At 36.7% G+C, this 25,171-nt stretch overlaps 1 protein-coding gene across 10 annotated transcripts in view; it reads right to left on the bottom strand.

The window, feature by feature from the left end:
• Positions 1 to 25,171, bottom strand: part of RNF111 (ring finger protein 111) — a 111,195-nt gene that overhangs the window by 5,473 nt on the left and 80,551 nt on the right. For 5 of the 10 annotated variants that reach the window (XM_070044913.1, XM_070044915.1, XM_070044914.1 and 2 more), the window contains 7 exons: positions 22,903 to 23,097; positions 14,985 to 15,304; positions 11,474 to 11,735; positions 7,471 to 7,819; positions 5,421 to 5,573; positions 4,298 to 4,424; positions 683 to 775 (listed from right to left, as the gene is read on the bottom strand). In XM_070044913.1, coding sequence (XP_069901014.1) covers positions 683 to 775; positions 4,298 to 4,424; positions 5,421 to 5,573; positions 7,471 to 7,819; positions 11,474 to 11,735; positions 14,985 to 15,304; positions 22,903 to 23,097 — 1,499 coding nt within the window. The remainder of the gene's footprint in view (positions 1 to 682; positions 776 to 4,297; positions 4,425 to 5,420; positions 5,574 to 7,470; positions 7,820 to 11,473; positions 11,736 to 14,984; positions 15,305 to 22,902; positions 23,098 to 25,171) is intronic. The other 5 variants (XM_060294193.2, XM_060294191.2, XM_060294190.2 and 2 more) reach the window with 3 other exon arrangements.

A 25,171-nucleotide genomic window follows, 5' to 3' on the forward strand; every position in this document is an offset into this window, starting at 1 on the left:
AACAAGAAGATATTTAGCAAAAAACTGAATTACTTAGGTTTATTTTTCTACAGCAATGCTTCTCTAAAAATTAAGCTTAGTCAAAAAGCATTAGGCATCGATTGTAGTAGGAAAATATTAGAAAAACCTAAATGATTTTCTAGGAGAATGGTTAAATTATATTCATCCACACAGTACAATATAAGAGCTATCGAAAACAATGAATTGGTCCAAAAAATGATAGTACTGATTTCCAAGATATATTGCAAAAGGTAGATTTATATAGAAAATGTTACTGCTCAATTCTAATGTATTACAAACATCACATGGGTTCAATAAAGCACGTAAGTCTACTGCATTTATTTTTGAAAAAAAGCATTAAGGTTTTTCTCCCACATTTAATAGTATGGTTCTTTATCTGATATTTATATTAATTCAATAAATTTCTACATTCTTCTGTATTAGATATTTTCATTTACTCTTCTTCAAATACTTGGGTAATTTCTGACACTAAAATTAATATCACTTATAAACTTTTCTATAATAATCCCTAGAAGCAATATCAGAAATTCAGGTATTTTACTGCTTTCTGATCCCCAGCCACTGCAGCAATCCTATACAGTTGTAAATATTAATATTACATATATTCTCTCTCTGCATTACGGATACTGTGGCAAATATCTTCATTAATTTTATTACATACCTCAAAATTGCCCCTGAAAGGACCTCTGAATGATGTTCCATCCAAGCCTGATGAAATGTAACGAATGTGAGGATAGCCTGCCATGTCAGGAACCTATTTTAGTAGAAGAGATAGGCTAAATCAATTAAGAATAGGCTCAAGTTTTGCTGCTACCATTGAATAATTCAGACACTCAATTCTCTCCATCCAGCTTCTCACAAAAATCAACTTCAATAAGTATTTATAGCTCCAAAAAAGCATTCTGTTAACAGGTTCCTCTTCAAAAATGATCTCTTTTGTAATAACTCAAACCGTCATCAGAAGGAAAAAAAAAGGGAACAGCAGTTCCACGAGACAACAATTCTCTTCTACTTGATTTATTTTGCACAAAGAATACTCAAACCTAAGAATGATGTTCTTAGTAGCCTAAACGTATAAAGGCTAAAATTTTATAAGATCTGATCAATTTCAGAGAGCTTTATTGAACAGTATTAAGAAACAGAAATGCATAAAACTTAACTTCAACATAAAAGTTTTACTCCCCTTCCTCTAACTCCCAAATAGTCAAAGGTACCCTTGGCTCCTTTTTTGGTTTGGCTCTGTTAGTGAAACTTTTAACAGTGTTTTCTAATTTTTTTGTTAGGCATGGTCAATCCTTATTATTCATGGATGTCTTTGTTGTGAACTCACCTACTTGAGAGAATTTATTTGAATTTATTTGTAACTCCAGAATCAATAGTCATGCTCTCACAGTCATTCATGGACCTGCACAGAGCAGCAAAAAATTTGACTTGCCCAATACGTGTTCCCAGCCTAGAGGAAGAAGACCCTGCCAAGTTGTTTCAGCTCTTACACTGGAAACAAGTGTCTTTTTTGCAATCTACTTAGTGCAATGTTTTTCACATTTTTGTGCTATTTATAGATCATTTTATTGTTTAAAATGGCTCCCAAACAAAATGCTTAATTGTTGGCTAGTGTTCCTAGTGCAAAAAGGTTGTGATGTGCTTTATGCAGAAAATATGTGTAGATAAGCTTCATTCAGGCATGAGTTATGGTGTTGCTGGCCATGAGATCAATGTTAATGAATCAACAGTATATGTCAAATAAGGTGTCTCTAAACAGAAAAACACATTAAAGCAACATAATGCATTGACTGGTTGTTGTGACTAGAAGCTTGCAATAACCTAGGGCTGTATTTACCCTTAGGAATAATATTGGGTTAGCCAAAAAGTTCGTTCGGGGTTTTCTGTAACATTGTATGGAAAAACCCGAACGAACTTTTTGGCCACCCCAATAGTTCAACATCTCCTTAGTCAGCGTTCACAGCAAATCTACACAACATAACTACCATGAATAACAAGAGTTGACCGTAGTGTTAGGAAACGGAGATTCTGAGACAGAGCACCATCCTTCCATTTTTATAAATAAGTCTCCAAAATTATTTTTTAATCAGCTTCTGCTGAATCGTAACATACTTCTAGCAGGTTTTACAGCTTTAAAAGACAATTCACACATGGAAAAGAATTTAAAATAAGCAATAACTTTTACCCTTAAAATAGCCTAGTATTTAAATATCTGCAATTTTCCTCATAATCAAGATCAATAGTATCCAGCTTTAAGCAGATAATCTAACTTCCTACACATCTCCAAGGAAAATGAAAAAAATCAGAAAGGAACTCCTGCCTTCCAAACTACTTAAAGCTGCACCTCTCCTGTAACCCTCCCTAGCCTCCTTTCTCTAGCTTTTAGGGGTAAACTTCCTCTTTCTCCTACTCAAAGGTCAGCTCTATCACCTGCTCCCCTCTTCTCCTATTCCCCGACCCTGGGTCATCCTTAATTAGCTGCTACCCACCCCTTTTCCGCGACATCTTCAAACAAGCCCTCCCTAATGCTAATGTTGTTCTGTCCTAAACCTAAAATTACCTTCAAGTTTCTCCAAACCTAAATTACCTCTCTAAACCTGGAACAAATGCCAACCCTATTTCCCACTTTCCCTTCACAGCCAAGTTTATAAAGCAAGTAGTTTATATTCACAGTCTCCACATTTTTTAACCTTCCTTACTGTAATCTAAGAGGCACCCCATCTCCATCCCTCACCACTACTGAAATCACTCTGACAAAAGCCGCCAATAACCACTCCCATGCCAAATGCATTCAACATTTTTCAAACTTTACTTTTTTGTGATGAAACGCTACTGACCATATTATTTTGACATAATTCTAACTTTATTTATCCTCAACTTCTCTAGCCAATTCTTGGAATTCTTTGTTTGAAGTACAGTATTATCATTTAAATATAGTATTATTATTCTCCAAGGTTTTTGTCAATCTCTTGTCAGTCTGACAAATTAGATTAGATTTTCCTGGAAATCTAATCCTCTTCCATGGATTCATGTAATATGACAGATATGTGACACATATATATTGTACACTGACAGATCACAACCCATCTTTAACTCAGATACCAGTTTATTGTTTGGAGATCCAGACCATAAACCTAACTTCCTACTGGACATCCCACCTTGATACACATATTATCTCAGATTCAGTATGTCCAAAACCTAACTCACCTAATAACCCCTTCCCTAAACCCTCATCTAATATTCTCCAACTTAGTGAATGGCAACACCATATACCTAATAACCAAAGCTAGAAATCTGGAAGTCATCCTAAATATTACTCAAATGTATCCCATCATTTTTATGTCAACTGCCACTGTCCTTGTTCAGGCATTCACCAACTTTTATCTCTTCTACTATAATGTCCTAACCAGTATCCTTCTCCTACCATGAAATCTATTTTACAGACAACTAAAGAGGGGGTCTATTTAACTACAATCTGATTAAATCACTCTAACAACATAAATATGATCAAGACATTCCCCTTTCAATGGTTCCTGAGTCCTAGTTTCTTAGCAGGGCAGATACTTCATTGCTGAATGACCCTCACCCCTAAGATCTAGAAATACCAACTTACTTGGATTTCCTTGTGCTTATGCTATTTGAAAGCTCTTTACATGCTGTAGCCACTGTAAGAGTACCATTCCCAATTCTTCCAAAGCCTGCTTAGAAGTTGCATGTATAATAAAGTGTCTTGGCAACCTTCTCTGCAGTGCCTCTACCCCTACAAGACAAAACTACTCACTTCTCTGTACCACACAATATGTATTATGTGAAGAGCAAACTCAATTTTTGCGAAATTTGTTCTTTAGAACTCAAAATGGATCAACAAAATCTGAATCTGTTCAAATCAGATACAGAGAATTAATACAGTCCTGCTGATCAGAAAATAAAGTATGAATGCATTAGAACAGACCCATTACCACTTACAACAAAATAAAGCCCATGTCCTAGGGAGAGTAGATCAAGATTGTCATCTTCACATAAAAAGAAAAAAATTTGTCATTTTTTACATTAAGAAGAATATATTTTACAATGCAAATACAAACACATATTTTAATATATCTAATACCTTCTTATAGCACAGTTTCAATCTAATAATAATTCTCAACTTCTACTGAAACACCTATTAACAACTAATACATTAAAAATATTTCCAATAAAATATTTAATTTAGAAAAGGAAGAATAGTTTTCGAAGGCAACTATGTCAGAATTTTGAAAGGTTCCTATTTTACCATTAAAGGAAGAGCTCCTAATTGCAAGTGATGAAGTCGAGGTGGTGCATGGTAATGGGCCAAGTGAGGATGCAATGCTCCAGGTGTATAAGTAGCTGCAGTCACTCCAGCTTCAATTCCCAGTTCCCTGACAAAAGAGGAGAACAGTTTAAATTTTAGACATCTTTACAGTGTCTTTATTATCAACAGAAATGGGGGATGATGTTTACATTTTTTAAAGTAATCTGAAGATTCTTATCTTACTTAGCTGAGAAAAAAAGATAATTTAGCCCAAAGGATATAACTAATAATTTCAAATTCACTTTAGGAATTAACATTCAAAGATCCAATTTTGTGAGCGTGAGGAGCGAAGCACTTGCATTCAGCTTCACATCTCACAAAGGAAGGGAATACAATGAATGGCCCCTAAGGTTCCTTCCAATCTAAAAGTCTGATTCTTCTTGAGGAGCATATAGAATAGAGGTTGCTTTTTTGGTTTATATGAATGTGCTCCCAGGTCTTCCATTTGCTGGATAGTGCCTCTGGATTGTTGGCATCAAGGACAATTACCTTATAAAGCAAGGGTAAACAAAATTTTAGAAAGAGTAAAATTTGGTAAATGCCAAATCTTCTTTTATTTATTTTCATTTTATGTTTTGTCTCAAAAGTCATTGTGGATCAAGATCTCAATGACTGCCCACAGATAACAGATCCAGAAAGAAAATTAATGCAAATCTGCTTCCATTTCTCTAGGAAAGAACACAAGCCTAGAGGATGCTGGCTGGATTTCCCCTGTCAACAGCAGGGGTTAAGGGTGGTACAGCAAATGTGAGTACAAAGGTGGGGGGCGGTGGATAAAGAACTTATGAAAAGTTTAGGGAGTTAATTTTTGACGGTAGATCCCTGAAAAACAACAACAACAAAAAGCTCTACTCCTGTTTGACACACTCCCTGCCCCAGAACTCAAGCTGCTACTCTTTCCTCTCCAGGTCTCTTAGGACTCACCCAGAGGCAGTGCTTCACAGATAAGCTGGAATTCAGTTTCTCCACACTACCCTTCTCTAGGCATTCCACTACAAAGTATCTCTTCCAGGTTTCCACCACAAGAAACTGAGCATAGCTTTGAAATAAACAAGATACTGACCAGGCAGATCTCTCTGGAGCCTGTCGAGGATGTGAGGACATAGTCTGAGGCACATGAATATGATGCCCATGACCATAGTTTGGATGCATCCTATGTGGATGGGGTGGGGGGCGTTCATGTGCCCGCCTGGAAACACAGAACACAAAAAGACCACTGGAAATAATTGAATAATTGGTTATTTCTTAGTGTAGAAAAAATAATATAGTATTACTATTACAAACATCTACAGATTAGTCTTGAAATTAATTCTATAAATTATAAAAATGTAATATAAAATAATTTAATGATTAATAATAAATCAAGAAACCATAATCCCACAAATTCTCACTGCTCATTTATTACAATGCCTCCAATCTGAATATCACCCAAGGAAAAAGGCAGTTTTAACATTATCTTGCATACCTGCTTTACAGCAAGTATTTTAAATAGAATAATAGGAACTAAATAAAATTTTTAAAATTAATATTCCAGCATATGCTACAGGCACAAAGAAGTTATTTTATATAAACATATAAAGCAGAAAAATGGAAACTATTTTATTTTGCTTCACCTTTTTTTTTTTTTTTTTTTTTTTGCGGTATGCGGGCCTCTCACTGTTGTGGCCTCTCCCATTGCGGAGCACAGGCTCCGGACGCGCAGGCTCAGCGGCCATGGCTCACGGGCCCAGCCGCTCCGCGGCATGTGGGATCCTCCCGGACCGGGGCACGAACCCGTGTCCCCTGCATCGGCAGGCGGACTCTCAACCACTGCGCCACCAGGGAAGCCCCTTGCTTCACCTTTATACTGTAATAATATTCATCCATTTTAATGGATAAAACTTCTAAGAAAAAAATTTTAACCTTGTGCATTTTTTTCAAACACACATGTCAACCCATCCAGGGAACTGACATTACCTCCATTCACACTTTGTCATCCCAGCTAATTATATTTTCTCTTTCCAGTCTAAAGTCTGTCAAATTTACAAATGCAAATAGTCATAAAGTTCTAAACAAATGGCACTTAAGAAAAAACAGCTCCAGGGATTCATTTTTTATAGTCTAATTCTTACTATTAGTTTCGAACACATTTACAGATTGTGCATGTTTAATCTTAATTTTCTAGATACTGGAAGATATGAATATGAAATTGGCAACTTTCTATATAAAGGGTCACTATATTAGAATGGCAGAAACAGCCAGAGATTCTGAATATAACCTTAAATTATATAACTAAAGAAAGAAGTTACACAAGTGCCAGATTATTGATTAGATCAAGAGTTTTGCAAACATTCTGGAAGGGCCAAATAGTTAATACTGTTCGCTCTATAGGCTACATGGTCTCTGTTGCAACTATTCAATTTAGTTTCTGTAGTGTGAAAGAAGCTACAGACAATACACAGATGAACAAGTGTAGCTGTTTTCCTGCAAACCTTTATTTACCAAAACAGGCAGGCAGAATAAGACCAACAAAGTACGCTGCCCTAAATTAGAATATCAGATCCTGAATTTTCAAAAGAAAACAAAAAGTTCAATTATAGTCTTTTCATAATGTTTGGGGAATATCTTTTTTTGGGGGGGGATCTTAATATTTAAATTTATAAATAAACTAAGTTAATAAGACTAGTTTTTCAATGTCAGCTGTTGAAAACTTCTACTAACACCCTTCTTCCCTCTGGTTGGTAACATAAAATAAATCAAATTCAATCTTTAATAACTTTACATCTTGTTACTCAGGATCACCAATTTTAACATTAATCTTTAGTATGGACTACTGAAGAAACAAAGATTAGCTTGCAAAAATAGATGACCTTGGGTTATATCCTGAAAGGGCTTTGATTTTACTAAATAACCTGATATAGATTGTTTTTTGTCAGCACCTACAACTCAGGATGAGATGGAGGAACATTCTGGTTAGTAAAGAATTAATTTCCCAGTGAACGGAGGATTAAGTTACATCACTATTAATTGAGGATAGCTACATCACTTCTAAAGACTTTACAGGTTTAAAGACCAATGGAAATAGAAGGCAAAAGAATAAAGTGTGATTATTTTTTAAAAAACATAAAACATACGTTGGATGCTGCATCATTCTCCTTCTTTGAACTTCCATCCTCTGCATCACTTCATGAGGATGCAGTCTCTGTGCTGTAGGTGCTGTGGCTGGAATATGGTGTGAAATTGGCTGGTGTGTGGGAGGAAGATGCTGAGGGACTGGTGCAGCAGTACTGGCTAAATGCGTTGGAGGTGGAGGTGCCACGGGGTGAGATGTTGCATGAGAAGATATTTGAGAATGGAATGCATGTACAGGATGAGGAATAACATAATCCACTTGAGGCGGAGGCTGAGTCTGAGGAGGAGGGTTTCCGTGAGAGTGGGGGCAGGCAGAGGTTTGATGATGAAGTGGTCTTGTCAAAGAAGCATCTGTAAGAAAAGCACAGGCACCATACAGTTGAGCATATACTGGCATAATACATTCCTATTATATTTTACAGACATATTAGCACATATTTAATTTTTATGAATACTTTATCGATGCTTGAGTCTGCTTAGTCCTGTTTGGCATCTTGCTTTCTTCTTTGAGTAATCATAGGTATCTTCTCATGTCAATATATATAGCTTTACTTCATTCACAGTTTCACAGCATTCCACTATAGGAATGCACCAAAATTTATTGAAGAAATCACCACTGATAAAAACTGGAAGTAATCAAAAGCTGCAATAAACATCTGTATGATTCCCCTTGTGCTCTTTCGTACATGCACGTACACGCGTGTGTACACGCACGCATGTGCACACGCACACACACACACACACACACACACACTGCTCACAGAGAGTTTCTGTAGCATAAATTCCTATAAGCAGTTCTGAGTCTGAGAGAATAATTTAAATTCAGATACTGGTTGACAAAACACCCTTCCCAAAGTTTACATAATTAATTACCATCAGCAGTACACGACAGCTCCTGCCTAATTACACTATCACTAAATTTTTTAAATGCTAACCAGAAAAAAATTATGTATTTATTTACCACTTACATTTCTTCCCAGAATTATCTATTCATATTCTTAGCCTATTATTCACCTTTTTCTTGTTGATTTATAAGTATTCCTTGTATACATGCAAGCTTTGTCATAAAAAGGTAGTATAAACATTTTTCCAAATTGTCTCCTGTCAATTTTACTCTGCCATACTCAAGTATTTTGCTTTTGTATAATCAAATGTATAAATTATATACTTATAAATACATAAATCTTGTTTTCCTTTGTCATTTACTGGTTATAGAGCACTAGAAAGAGGAAAGCAACTTGCGAGTCCTAGGCACAACTGCAAACATATACTTCCATTAGTGCACTTCTCCTCCTGCCCCATGCCACTTTTCCAGTACTACATTAAGAAGGGGGTATATTTGCCAGGAACTTGCCACGGAAATCAGCCTTTATAAAGATGGTTTCGCCCATTTCTTCATCCTGAATCTTTATGTTGCAGAGTGACTGTTGAAAGGTCCCTCAGAGGAATACATATCTCTCTTACTCTGAGGGATATGCATCTGTTTGAGGTCTAAAAGTAAGTATGTCTCCTCTTTGGATTTTAGCTCTAATTTCATTTTATTTGTAAGATTTTTCTTGGTAGCCTGGTATGAAGCTACAGCAATTCTCTAGTTTCATTACAGAAAGGCTGCCTTCAATTTTTAATTGCTTTGATTCATGCATCAGTGGTGAAAGTTAGGTAACCATGGACTCATTCAGCCATACTTCAAAGGAAACCTTGCTAGTATGTATTGTTATTTAAAGGAAATAGTCACTAAATATTCACAATATTTAAAGGAAACTTTCACTAAGCTCAATGTAAGTGGTGACATATTTTTAAACTGATTTTCTAAAAGTTATATTTTCAAATCAATGCTTTACGCTAAGAAGTCACAAAGCTCAGTACTCCTTGGTCATCAAAAAGGAAGTCACTAAGTTTTATCATTGTTAACTATCCTTCCTCAAATTTAGAGCATTTTTCCCAGTTTCATGTCAAGGTTTTCTACTTCTATAATCATTATACAAGAAAGAATATTCACAAATATAACAGAATTTTAAAGTCTTGTTTTGGAATGAATCAGTTTATTTAACTCTTCATTTTATTTTTTTCAACCTTACTGATGTATAATTAACAAATACAACAATATATTCAAAGTGTATAATATAATTTGACACATGTATACCACATGAAATGATTACCACAATGTTTAATTAACATATCCATCACCTCACATAGTTGCCAGTTTTTGTGTGTGGTGAAAAATTCAGCGATCATTATAATACACTGTTTATCTAAACAAAACTGTATAAAGGTGACATATTCTGCCTTCCCACAGACCATTTCCCTTCTTCTCTATTTTATGTGTTCTTGCCACTAAAAACAAACAGACAAAAAACGTTCTTGATCTTGCTTCTTTAAAGTTCAGCATGTCACTTTAACCCAGCAATCTCACTCCCAGGAAGTTACCCTACACATAGACTAACAAACTACAAACAATTTAAGTGTCCATCAACAGAGGACTAATTTAATATACAATGGAATATTATGAGGTATTAAAAGAATGAGCTAGATTTTTATATTCTAATATGAAAAAAAATCTAAGACGTATTGTTGAATTTTAAAAAAACCACAAATGAAAAAGCAAGAGGCAAATACTATGTTTGATATAATCCCATTTTTTAAAAAAAGGAGAGATATGTCATAATAACGTGTGGAGAAAGAAAATTTCTAAAAGGTTTTCTAATAAACTATAAACAGTTGGTACTTCTGAGGTATATTAGCATTAGTGGGAAGAAAGGAGAAGGGCTTTTAACTTCTCATTTTATATCATTCTGCAGTTTGAATTTCTTAGGATGTACACCAGTTACTTTTATGATAAAAGTAAAACCAGTTAAGTCTAAAACATTTTTTACTAGGACATGAAAGATGAATGGATACACTTATAAATTGCTTCAGTATATTATTTTTAAAGGGGAGGGGGAGAAAACCACACATTTTGAGTTCTCAATAAAAGATAATCAATTAAAGATGAATATCAACAAGTATTACAGAATAGCCTGTATATCATACCAGTGTTCACACACAGAATTTGCCCACTGGTCAATGCTTTGCAAAAACTAACTCGTTTCAAAACCTTTTTTCTACCTTATACTTTGAAGTTGCATTCTTGAAAAGCGATATATCACCAGATTTCATTGTACAAATTCTGGGTTGACTCCAGCTGTGTCTGCAGGACCCAGATTTTAAAAATTATAGGACTGGAAGAAGAGATCTAAGAAGGTATATAATTGAAAATTATCCCTTGTATGTAATCAAAACAAAAGCAAATTTCCTTGCCAACTTTCTGGTTTACCCCTGGCATGAATTTTCAGTGTTTCTTTTAAATCAAAGTACTTAATAAGCTTCCATCTGATTATTAACCTATGATTTAACAGAGCAATAAATATATGTTACACAGCCTAACGGTATTTCTCATTTCTTATGGTATCTCATAGATTTCAATTTCTTTAGAAAAGCCATGTCTGATTCTATTTTAATTGCTTGCATCAAATGAGTACAGAAACCTTTCTGCAACTGGCAAAGCTTTCTGTCAAGGAATTTTCTCTTGTGCCTCAGTTAAGCTTCAGAATTATTAATCAAAGTTTACTTTCCTATGTGTAGAAATGACTACTAAACTTACAAATTTCCTTTTACTCCTAAAGGATAAATCTAATTCCTTAAAATTTCCTTTTATAGGAATCTAAGGTGCCATTCAATGTACGAGTTCATAGATATTAATTAAAACGTAAATGTTAGTATGTCAAACAGACAAAATATACTTTTTATTATTTTCCCAGACCTTTTACAACAACATCTGCCCTTTTTGCCTTAGAAGACTGTTTTGGGTACGTGAGGTAAATGAAATAGGAAAAATACACTCCACTCGTAGGCCAAGGAGGTACTAAAAATTTATAAACTAGTATTACTGAAAGGTTATTTCATGAGGAGAGGACGATGCTTCATCTATGTGCCTCTAAGCTCTTTGCCTGTTAAATTCATACTTACAAGGAGGCGGCATGTAATGTCGGCAAGATGACAGCGAGGCTTGTGGAGGGGGCTGGGGCTGGGGCTGTGCAACCACGCTGGATCCGTAACCATCTACTGATAATGGCTGGCTCGGGGCGGCAGCAGCAGCAGCCTGGTGGCCAAAGATTGCAGCTCGGGAAGAGGAAACAGGACAGCAGGGGTCAAAGGCAGATGCTCCATGAAAACCACCACTTCCATGACTTCTGATACCACTGCTGCTCAGGTCTACTGGCAATGCCTGCTGTATAAAGAGGAACTATGTTTTATCTTTCTAAAATTTGGTCAAAACATTGTTTCATGTTATATTATAAAAGTACTCCTAATGCAATCTAGAAAAATAGAATCTATGAATTTAAAACTGCTAAAAATTTTGAGTGTGAAGACCTACTGAGCACCAAGAAGATACTGTGTGCATCTTGGACTGTAAAAATTGTAGTGCTTATACACTTAAAATCTATAATCAATTTTAAATAATCAAGCATGAGATCATGCTGTAAGATGAACAAAAGTTAATTAATATATTATTTTAAGATCTGTTTCTCTTCCATTATCTAGATTTTAAGAGAGAAAGAAAGTTTTAAATCATACTTCCATATCCTCCTTTACCCCAAAATTCTGATTGGTAATTTAGGACTCCTTTACAAGACATATAATCATACCACTGAAAACATTTAAGGCTCCAGGTAAAAATTTGTTCTGTTTTTAAACTGTACACAGCAAGCATTCAACTGAAACTCTTAATAGTGCAAACATTATCCAAGATAACAAAGGGCCTAAGATTATTCAAGCTAAACCATTAGCTAGCTTTTCCTCATAACTTTTTTCTCTTAAAAAAAAAAAAAAGATTAAACCATGATTACTTTTATTAGGAATATAATTTTAGGGAAGGCCCATTTACCAAGTTGGAAAATCAAAGAGTCTAGATTCCATCTCTACTCAAAAGTAATTAAGTTTTTTCCCCTGAGCACTTTGAAAAGTGCTTAGTAAAACACTTTACCTTCTACTCTAGAGCAGATTACAGAAACAGAATTGCTTCTTTATATTCTTAAGTATTTTAAATACAAGTCTTTGCTTAGTGTTCAGTACAGCTGTAATTTTTAAAATATGATTAAAGAAAATAAAGATGTTATATATGGAATCACATGCAGGAATTGTTCAATACTGAAAGCTGAGGGGCTAGAGGTGAGGAAAGCTAGAGTAATGCATTTATTAGAGGCCCAGGTCACCCAGTCCAGTGAGGAACCATAGTGGTCTTTGTACTTTTTAAAAATTTATTTTATTTTATTATTATTATTTTTTTAGAGACAGAGTTGTCTTTGTACTTTCAATGGCCTCCCAGCTCAGAGGATAACAGAAACATGAGAAACTCTGGATACCAAAAGGGAAGGAGGATGATGGTACAGGAGAAGCTGTAGGAAGGTGAAAAGAAAGAGCTACTTTCCTCTTCTATATTATGTGTCTACAATCAATTAAGTAAATGTCTGGGCTCTTTCTTTTAAGTTGGCAAATACAATATATGCTCCCAATTTGAATAAATAAAGTTTAAGAGTAATATTTTAAGACTGTGAATTATTACTTATGGTTCAAATCCTTTCCGTATTTTCCTATTTAGGCTAAAATTTGGCAAATGGACTGGAATATCAACATACTATGAAGGTGAGCAAATTTCCTATCTTCTTCTCCAGTCAGTGATTAAGAACACTCCCAGAGAGTGAGTTAAGTAGGGTGAAGGTCCTCCTAGAAGGAACCGAGGGTAAAGTTAAAAGTAGAGAATAAAAAGAAAAGGGGAAAAATCAACACAGAGAACCCTCTTCCTCACAATTCCAACAGTTCATTCAATTATTATTATAGAAGGAAAAGAGAGGGTAAGCAAAATGGCACAGAAATGGCAAATATTACTTTACACAGCTCGTAACTAGTGCATAGCACTAAGTAAACTATTCTCTCAAAAGAGAAAGCTACATCAAAAGGAGTAGTACAGAGTCAAGTGATTACTGCAACTCCTCTCGTCAAGCCTAATCCTCCCCAATCTTTCTCTGCCTATCTACAGTCTGACACTCAATCATAAGACATCCACACAATTATAAACCCTCAGATCAGTCTGCCTCTCCTCAACTTCTTGCTGTGTCCACACAGATCTCAAACAGAGACTATACGAGGCTACCTCATGAGCATGTGGCTAATTTCAGAGTCCTACAAATAGCTACATCAATCTCAAAGCGTTCATATTTCCAAAACCTCATTCTTTGTTTACCTTCATACCCATTATAACCACTGAATGCCTGATCCTGCTGATTCTTCTCAAGCTTTGTGTACAGTCCAAATACCTCTACTTAGATATAGGTGAGTAGGTTACATCTATATTTTACACAAAAGAGATTCTTCCTCTAATTAACTCACTCAGGTTGCTTCCTCATTCCCAAGAGGTAGAACAGGTCTAGACAATCCATAGATGTTAATACTTAGAACTGTTATCAGAACCAAAACATCATCTAAAATCTCTTTAATAATATTTCTTACTAAACCCTTTCAAATTTCCTTTTGGTATCAGCAGCTAGTTTTTTCTTCTTAAGGGAACACCCCACTTTCTTAATTACTTTTAATTTGTCAGAACCAGAAGAGATAACCAGCGAAAATTTAAAAGATGAAGCAAGTACTTCAGGAAAGGTCAGAGGGTACAGTAAAGGAGCTGCTCTGAATTTCTTTTTGACTTTTTTCTGGCACATTTTTTAGCACGTGTCACTTACAGTTTTAAATTACATGTTTTGATTTTTAAAGCATGCACCACCAAGGTTTATGTCACGATTATACACAGAGACAATGGAGCAAAAGTTAAAATAGCACATAACACCTCACTTTATTTACTCCATGTGGCCACCAATATTAATTTAATATTATTTGACGTATCAAGCACTCACTAATAACATCAACTAATTTACTTAATTAGCAAAAAATTTCTTATAATTTTTGCTGACATTTCAATTTCCCACAAACTAAAAACCTCATCTGCTCCTGAGAAACTATGTCACAGGTCTGCATCTGAGACGGCTGTTTATTTCTAGATGAGTGGAGATTATAGGCAGGCTCCAGAATAGGAGGTAGGGTAGAGGAGGAAAAAATTGGGAGAATTCCCAAATTTCTCATGAATTAGGTTGACACTGCAGTTTCAACACTTTGTTTGAAATAAAATCCCAAAAGTTTAGATCCACCTACATTTAACTAAAAACACCTAAGAACATTCCAGAATAAAAATTAGTATCACATCCAATTTTCTACATCCCTGGCCCCCTCAATTAGTTGCAATAATTTACATGAGAAAATCTTAAATACTTAATTTAAAAAAATCACACATCATTAAATTAGGCCACTGTTGCAGGGGCAACAAGAATGACTTATTTAGCATATAAAATTTATCATTAGGGTTTGTTTTTTTCTCCTGAAGGAACCACAATTTTAAAAACTCAAGATGAACTCATCAAATTCCACATACCTGGTCATGGTAGCTGGTACCAGAACTACTATTTGCTCCACATGGTGCCTGTACTTGTGGAGGTCTTTCCACAGGGCAAGTAGGATCACCAAAGGAGGGAGACACTGGGACAGCTGGGTGGGGAGTATGATGGTGGTGGTGATGATGCTGAAAATGGTGGCCATGCTGCTGAAAGCAACTTGCATGTGGATGTCCTAACGCATGGTGACTCTGAGACGACCCTCCACATGGCGAGTGCTGGGGACAGCAGGAAGGTAACCTTGGCATCGCAGGAGGGCCAGTTTCCGTTATAGCACTAGGTGCAGTTCTCCTTGAGTCATCTTGAAACGAAAAAATGCATAGAACCAAATGATCAAATATCACTGTGTAAAAGAAAGTGTATACTTCATATATGTGTATAAATGTGTATAAATAAGTAAATAATTAAGAAGTGATTACTGAATTCAAATATCTGTAAATAATAATGTGATACAGTCACATTCTGAACACGCATATCCTGTAATTTCAGGCAGTGATCTTCACTGGGATTTTCAGGCAAGCTTTAGGAGGCTTATATTTACCATGATGTTTAAATATGGCAATAGATCACCTTTTCCTAGGTCATTATAAATTATTAGGGTTTTTTTTGTTCTTTTTTTTGCAGTATGTGGGCCTCTCACTGTTGTGGCCTCCCCCATTGCGGAGCACAGGCTCTGGACGTGCAGGCTCAGCGGCCATGGCTCACGGGCCCAGCCGCTCCGCGGCATGTGGGATCTTCCCGGACCGGGGCACGAACCCGTGTCCGCTGCATCGGCAGGCGGACTCTCAACCACTGTGCCACCAGGGAAGCCCTAAATTGTATTTTAAAAACTCTAAAATAACATAGGAGTCTTTCCATTATATGCAACAAAGCTAAGGTTCTCCTGAGCTCCATGAGCCTCCAATACTGTAAATCATTCCTATATAATGAAGACTACTATGTACTTCTTAAAATCTTATCCTCTTAAGACATAACTACACGGGCTTCCCTGGTGGCACAGTGGTTGAGAATCTGTCTGCCAATGCAGGGGACACGGGTTTGAGCCCTGGTCCGGGAAGATCCCACACGCCGCGGAGCAACTAATCCCGTGAGCCACAACTACTGAGCCTGCGCTCTAGAGCCCGCGAGCCACAACTACTGAGCCTGCATGCCACAACTACTGAAGCCCGGGTGCTTAGAGCCCATGCTCCGCAACAAGAGAAGCCACCGCACTGAGAAGCCCGCGCACCGCAACGAAGAGTAGCCCCCGCTCGCTGCAACTTGAGAAAGCCCACGCGCAGCAATGAAGACCCAACACAGCCAAAAATAAATAAATAAATAAATAAATTTATTTTTTTTAAAAAAAAGACATAACCACCCAACTCAGAGCATATCTGGCTAAGTCTCACTAACTTCCAATGTCTTTTCCCTTCTTCTGGTCTCTAAACTCAGACCCAATAGAACATAAGAAATAAGACTCTACTATGTTGAAAATTAAAGGTCTCTTATAATGATCTAGTGACTCAAGGTGGAACAGTGGGAAAAAACATGGAGTCAGATGGGCCTGAGTTCTAATCCTGAGCCTGTCTAATCTGGAGCAATGTGACCTTAGGAAAGTTATTTAACCCCTTTCTCACCTATTAAATGTAGCAATAATTGCCTTGCATGGTTGTTGTTAGAAAAGATAATAATCCTCTAGGTATGAAATATCTGAGTTCTGATTATGCCCTGTCACATGCCCAGAGTTATTTTGAAGGTATGTTCTTCCATGCCAAAAGAACAGCAGAAAGTGTCCCCAGAAGGTTTATCCTAGTGTTTCAAACTCCTCTAAAAAAAAGCACCCCTTCCTCAAACTACATGTTATGTGGAAATTAGATAAAACAGATAAAAATGGAGATAAATTTTTTTACTTAAAAATAAAAATTAGAAGAGTGGAAAACCCAAATCCCTGTCCTTCCTTTCCCCCACCCCCACGTGACTCATGAGGCATCTCTTCAGAATCCTTAGGATTCTGGAGTACCACTGTTCTAGCCTTTTTTCTAGAGTAACCAATACCAGGGATACCCTGCTCCTATTTGGCTCACAGTACACAGCTATTCTCTTCTGGGCCAATGTACCAAAATTAGGAATCTTCTGGTTCTTTACAAATAATACAAAAATCCAACCGAAACTGGCTTAAACAATAAAGGGAATTTATAGACTCACATAAATGAATCTGGGTAGGGATGCTTCAGGCTCTGACTGATGGGTCTGACTGCAGTACACCTCCCTGTAATTCTCCTGGGTCTGCCCTCCCATACATGTCCTATCCTGCTTTTGCTGATTCTCTTCTGGGCAAAGTCTGTGATCTAAACCCTGTTAGACAGTATCTCTATTCTAAATCTATGTATATTGGTTCCCCCCACCCCAAGTTCCTACTCTGGCCTACTTGGGCTAATTTCCTGAACCCTTTTGTAAAGGTTCTTAACCTCAGAACTAGAATTCAGGAGTCTGTAAACCTGGCTGGAAAAAAATTACAAATTCTTACTAATCTCTAATAGCCTCCTGGAATTAGTACTACCTTGTTATCATCAGTTGAGAGGTTAAATATTACAAATAATTTGTATCAAAAAACAATGAAAGTCAAAAAGCTGTTCACTTTTAAAACATAAGTGACAGCAGATTCAAAGTCAGTTCTATAATTAAATCACTTTCATTCATTTGCATTCCAAATTTCTTGAGTAACCTGGACAGAGTCACAACTGGCATACCTGGAACTGACCATGATCAGCAGCCTATCTTCGCTATGCTGAATCAAACATTAAGTAGCTATTTCCCAAAGGCTGTAAGATTTACAACAATATCATTATTATAGGAACTTTACTTCCTACAACATTTTCAGGGTTATATCTCAGCCCCCACGTCAAAGTGTTACACAAGTAAATGTCATTTATTGTGTGTTACTTCAGAAAAGAAAATCGAAAACCTTTGGGACACTAAATCCATTCAGTGGATGGACTAAATGACCTTCATGATTCCTGCCAACTATGACACGTTAATTTTACAAACCCAATTATTTGAGGATTATGTGTAACTCTAAGACTCAGGAGATGAGTCTGTAACCAGAGCAAGAGATCTAGGGACCGCTAGGGCCATGACTGAAGTAACAGATATGACACTTAACCTGTTTGGAAACGATCTGCCCTCTTGGTCTTCAATTATTTCACATACAAAACTCAGAGTGAGTGAAGAGGAAGCACAATGACTTCAATATCCTTAAGGCTGAACACATATTTAAGGGGTTATATGATTAACAGTATGGCCCCTAAAAGAGGACTGACCTTATAGCTCTACTTCTTATGGTACAGTTTTGGCTTCCAATTAAATTAATGTCTATTTTCCTACAGTTCAGAAGCTCTTTGTTGCTCAAACAAGGTAGCAATCCAAAGTAAAGACAACTGAATCTCCTCTTGTTCAAGAGTTACTGACCAAAGAAAATTGCCACAGAGTAGAGGTGAAATACAAAGACATCTGATTGAGTAAATAAAACACTGCCTTTTTTATTAAAATTAGGCCGCTGAGTGGCCACTAAAAATAGATAATCGAAAATCTACACCAGAAGAATTAACTCCACAGCCCAGTGACACCAAGCTGGTTAAAATACTTTTATTGTAATTCTAGGAGGATTACTGAGATGTACTCATGCATTTATTCATTTATTTGGCAAGTCTTATACATAATAATGACATGGTTAAGGATCTACAAAGATACTGAAAAATGAAAGTCCTGGCCTTTAAAATAACGAATGGATATTGTCTGCCTTTGTTGTTTTATCTCTAGAAACTAGAAACATGCCTGCACAATGTAGGCGGTTCAATAAGCACTTGCTAAATTTAAGCTAACCGCACAGGGAAAAGAGGCATGCCTGCATGGTTGCAGCTTAGTGCTGAAAAAGAGAAAGACTTGATCTTTGGTCCTCAAGGAGCTCATCATCAAGTACGGAGAAAATTTAAAACAGAAATCAACCAGTATTTTAACAGAAGCACTAGGTTCTAGGTACAGTATAGAGCAACACTGCCCCCCAGGGAATATCTGGCAACACCTGGGGATACTTTTGGTGTCACAGCTGGAGGGGAAGTAGTGCTACTGGTTATTAGTAGGGAGAAGCCAAGAATGCTGCTATGGCTACGCGGGCCGGGGTGGGGGGGAAGGGGGGTGGGATGAATTGGGAGATTGGGATTGACATATATACACTACTATGTATAGAAGAGTTAACTAATGAGAACCTACTGTACAGCACAGGGAATTCTACTCAATGCTCTGTGGTGACCTAAATGGGAAGGAAATCCAAGAAAGAGGGGATATATGTGTACATATAGCTGGTTCACTTTGCTGTACAGCAGAAACTAACACAACATTAAAGCATCTATACTCTAATAAAGATTAACTAAAAATATAATAATAATGCTGCTAATATCCTGCAATGCACAGGACAAGCCCCCGCGCCCCCCCACACACAAGAACTGTCCAGCCCAAAGACAATAGTGCCAAGGTTGAGAAATCCTGGCATAAAGGAAGATTACAAGATCCAAGTCAGACTTTGTAGGTTTGAATTCTTGCTCCACTATCATATAACCTTAGACAAGTTACTTTACCTGTAAAATGAAAATAATAATAGAATCTGCCTCATAGGTTATTACAAAAATCAGAGTTAATATAAATAAATTATTGACCAATATTATGAGTTCAACAGATGTTAGCTATTATTATCCACTACAATTGTTAGCTCTGTTTATGTTGTGTTCCCGGTGTCTAGAACAGTGCCTGATACATAGTATGCAATCAATAAATACTTGCTGAATAAATGAATATATAAGATAGCATATACGCATAAAGCTAAGAACATTGAGAAGTCAGACAGATGATAAGCTGATTGGGGCATGTTGAGTTTGAGGTGACTGCAGAATGGTCCAGAGGAGAGGCGGTTGGATATGAAAGTTTAAAACAAGGAGAGTGTTCTGGAAGCAATACGGTGAGTCATCGGCATACTGGTGGTAGGTGAAAACACCTACAGTTATGAGATGGACGAGTGAAAGAAGGGATGAAAATAGAGTCCTGGAAGAAAATAAGATGAGAAGAAAATTACTGCCAGATTTTTAAACATCATGTTTGTTTGTTCTGAAAGGAGTCAGAGTTAAAGTTAAATGAAGGAGTTTAAGGTGAAGAAGATCCACTTAGGTATACATAGACTTAACACAAATGTACACGTGCGTGTATGAAGGGGATGGAACCAACAAAGATGCTGAAGACACAGGGAAGATAACTGATAAAGCAAGGTCAAGGACACAAGAAAGGACAGGAGGTGGAGCATAGATAAAGAGACTGGAAACTATAAGAAGGAGTTAAGAGACCAGGAGTTAGGAGATATGGATAGGTATAAATACACAAAAGTTTTTATTAAAGGGACTGGAAGTTACAAGTATTCATGCTTGAGAACCTTCATTTATTTTTTTTATCCCCCCTACCCCCGGAAATCAGAGTCTTAAGAAGAATAAGAGAATTTTGGAATAGACACTGAGGGGAAGGAAAGAGAACCGATTGGGATTTATCACACTATGACAACTTATTACCAAAAGCCCAAGATTAGATACCATAAATTGATGAGGCATCAATCTGCATGGTTCTATGATTTTTACCAGTCCCATTTAGGAACCTGGATAAGAGAGAAGCTACATGGCTCAAGTGATTCAAGGTTGGAAATATACAAGAAGGTGCAAAGTAATGACAGGATGTGAAGAAAACAGGTGAATGATGTTCTACAGTCTTGGAAGGAAATAAAGCCAGCAGAATTGAACGCCCCTAATGTAATCTGAATATCTGTATGTGCTTCTATCGGATTCATATAGAGGAACAATCTGGCCTGGAACAAGGTTCTCCTAGTCTAGAGAAATACAACATGAGCAAGTCTATCCCAAGGGTGGTCATTAAAAGATAGAATAATATCATGAGAAGGCCATTCAGGCAGTGAAGTTACTACCTAATAGATTAAATGTGAATCCTAACTAAACAAGCGTGTTAAAAAATAAGTACATAAATAAAAGCTTTGAGACTGTCTTGAAATAAAGTTGGGACTGTTTCACATAACATCTAGATAAGCATAGGGTACATAAAGCTACCAGGAAAGACAGTGCACTCAATAAACGAAATAAAAGCCCGTTTCACTTCTGCCTACATTTTTTTTTTTCAAAGACACCCCTGAGAAATCTCCTTGTTTCCTCAAGTTTGCCTCAAGTCTCCTTTGCCTCAAGTTTCCAGGGAAGGGAGATCTAAACCAGACACAAGCAGTTTTCCAATCTGCTCAAGGTAAGTTACAGGGATATTATAAGAATTAAATATATTATTAAAAGCCAAAAAAAGATAGAAAATATATGGTGGTTTTGTTATTAATGGTGATATTATTGGTGATATAGTCAATCTACAAGCTATAGGGTCTATGATGTCTCTGTTACTAAACAGCAAGTTCCTATCTCTGTGCCGTCATTCAAGAGCGGAAAAAAGACTACTTTAAGACCCAGTTAATCTGAGATAAGAGTTAAAACTATAAAACTCTTAAAAGAAAACAGAGGAGTAAATCTTTGAGAACTTTGGTTAAGCAATGGTTTCTTAGATGTGACACCAAAAGAATAAACAACAACACAAAATATTGGGAAAATGACATCATCAAAATTTTTAAAACTCCCATTCCTATTTTCAATTCTTTTGGATACGGATCTAGGAGTGGACTTGTGGGCCATATGCTGCTAACTCTATGTTTCACTTTTTGAGGAACTGTCAAAGTGTTTTCTACAGTGGCTGCACCATTTTACATTCCCACCAGATATTAATAAAGGTTCCAGGGGCTTCCCTGGTGGCTCAGCGGTTAAGAATCCACCTGCCAGTGCGGGGGACATGGGTTTGAGCCCTGGTCCAGGAAGATCCCACATGCTGCAGAGCAAATGAGCCCGTGCACCACAACTACTGAGCCTGCGCTCTAGAGCTCGCAAGCCACAACTACTGACACGTGCCACAACTACTGAAGCCCGCGTACCTAGAGCCCGTGCTCTGCAATGAGAGAAGCTACCGCACTGAGAAGCCCGTGCACAGCAACGAAGAGTAGCCCCTGCTTGCCGCAACTAGAGAAAGCCCGCCTGCAGCAATGAAGACCCAACGCAGCCAAAAATAAATAAAATAAATAAATTTATAAAAAGAAAAATAAATAAAGGTTCCAATTTCTCTATATCCTTGTTAACCCTGCTTATCTTCTGATTTCCTGTTCTTTGTTTTTGTTTTGTTTAATTATAGATATCCTGGTGAGAGTAAAGTGGAATTTCATTCTGGTTTTGATTTGCTTTTCCCTAATAACGTTTTCATGTGCTTCTTGGTCATTTGTACAAATGACCTTCTTCTTTGGAAAAATGCCTATGTAAATTCTTTGCCCATTTTAAAACTGGGCTGCTTTTCTTTTTATTGTTGAGTTGTGCAAGTTCTTTATATATTCTGGATACTAGACCCTTATCCAATATATGATTTTTAAATATTTTTCTCCCATTCTGTAGGCTATCTTTTCACTTTCTTATAATTTCCTTTGATGTACAAAAATTTTAAATTTGATCAAGTCCTGTTTATTTATGTTTTTCTTTTGTTGCTTGTATTTTTGGTGTCAGCCATTCAATTCTCCCCCATCTCTTTCAGTTGAGCTATAACACTCCAGTAACATAGCACACAGACTCAAATATGAAGTCGTAGTCTAATTCTAATAAAGACCACTTTGTTCACATATGATGCTTATTCTAAGAATACACTCTTGCTAACACAGCTAAAATCTTAAAAACAACAATCCTTTTTCTAACAAAGAGTCCCCTCCCCGCTCTTCTTGTCTTGTCTTTTTCTTTTTTTACATACCTCCTGTAGAAGTACCACTCATACTATTGCTTGCAAGCATAGGTGAAGTCTCTGACACTGCGGAGGGTTGGCTACTAGTGACAGCTGAAGCAGTATCAGAGGGCTGCTCAGAGGTAGATGGATTTGAATTGTTAATGGAAGCGCTTGTGGTTTGTGATTCCATTCTCGTGGAAGTGGTTGGTACTACAGTAGGTTCTACAATATAGAAAATGTTTATTAGCATTTCAAAGCAAATTAGGTAATGGGTTATATTTTAATAAAAGCTAACATTTTTATGATAATTATTAAAACAAAATATGAATCCTCTAATAAGTACAATATACAGTTAAAAAAAGTTTTCATAAAGTTAAACTGCAACATTAAAATGACATGTTATTGCATTTTTAAAAACCCAACACATATATGTATATTCTAATAATTCAAAGGACTAATATAGTTTTTTTGGGTAATGACCATGTAAGTTTTCTGATCACAAAGAAAAGAGGCAAAGTAAAAGTCCCTCTGCTATGTCCATACACATTGTCACAGGCTGTTAGAACAGTATACAAATTGTACTTTCTGGTTACATTATGGATTCTAGAGTCACACAGCGTGGATAGCAATTCTGATTTCATCACTGACAGTATGATCTAGGATAAATTACTTAACCACTCTCTATTTCCCCACCTGTAGAACTAGGAAAGTACAGAATTTTCTTCATAGAACTGTTGTTAGGATGAACAGAGATCACACATATAAAGCACTTTATATGATGCTTTACAAGCAGTAGTCATTCAATAAACATTAGCTATGATTTTTAATAACCATTTTAATTTCTTACATGCCTTTTTGTATGTTTTTCCCCAAAATTTTTTTGCCAATATTAATATTCATCAGTACTTTCTAATAAAAATTAAAGTTTTTATAGTAGAAATTAAAAGAAATTTCAGGCAGACCTTAACTTATGAATGAGTTATACTTTAGACCCTAATTGTTAAATGATTGTTTAAAAATTAAGAATAATGGGAATAAATCTGTGCAAAGCATAGTCACAATAATTAGACCTGAATTATCACTCTTTAAATGTGATATACAATGAGAGGACAACTATTCTATACAATGAAGTGAGGTCCGCTGATTCCTGAAACACAAATAGTACCTGTTAGTCTATATGGGACCCTGTACTTCAGATGCTTAAAGAAATATATTTGCCTAAACGTAAAAGGGGGAGGGAGGAACCTCTGTTGATTTGCAAATAGTTTATCTCAGTTTCTCAGTCTTATTGGTATTGACAGTGGCTGAATAATTCTTTGTTGGAGGCGGAGGGGGGTCGGGGTGGACTGTCCTTTGCACTGCAGGATGTTTAGCAGCAACCCCAGCCTCTACCCATTAGATGTTAATAGCACTCTCCCCCAACTGTGAGAACCAAAACTGTCTGTAGATATTGCCAAATGTCTCTAGGGGCACAAAATGGCCAGTAGGTAAGAACCACTGGTCTAACTGATAAACTTAAGTTTTGAATTTATTTTTAATAAGATAGAAGCCTTCCACTAAAAGAAACCAGTAGGGAGAAGGGGGCATCTGCTGATCACTGGAATACTTTTAACCTAAAAGTAAAAGTATTCTGTTTGAACTAAATTCTAGTGGGTTAAAAGGCTACTCTGTCACCTTTTGTTACTTTACTGGATGGCAGGTGTCACATGGGACAACACACAAAAAGTTTCCAAAAGAGCCATTAATATTTAATTGAGTAATCTTTAATTAATCCCTATTGTATTAACCACTGCCTTACAGATAATTTATGGTGCTTCAAAATAAAAACCGAGGGCTTCCCTGGTGGCGCAGTGGTTGAGAGTCCGTCTGCCGATGCAGGGGACGCGGGTTCGTGCCCTGGTCCGGAAAGATCCCACATGCCGCAGAGCGGCTGGGCCCGTTGAGCCAGGGCCGCTAAGCCTGCGTGTCTGGAGCCTGTGCTCCGCAACGGGAGAGGCCACAACAGTGAGAGGCCCGCATACCGCAAAAAAAAAAATCATAAAAAAAATAAAAACCAAGACATTGTTAAATGAAATGTAGACAATGGGAATAAATTAGCCCTTAATAAACATCTTAATTCCAAAGTACTGCTACTCTGAAAGTTATGATCATCCAAACTGCAAACAGCCGATATGAGAGCTGATTGCACAAGGCCCCTAACTCTTCCTACCTAGCTAATGTATCTTTTCCAATTTATAGTTAACTGCCAAAATTAACAAATTCATATATGGCTTACTGTCTCCTTAAGGAAATTATG

Source organism: Globicephala melas, chromosome 2 (genome assembly GCF_963455315.2).
Source record: "Globicephala melas chromosome 2, mGloMel1.2, whole genome shotgun sequence".
In the NCBI taxonomy this organism is placed as follows: Eukaryota; Metazoa; Chordata; class Mammalia; order Artiodactyla; family Delphinidae; genus Globicephala; species Globicephala melas.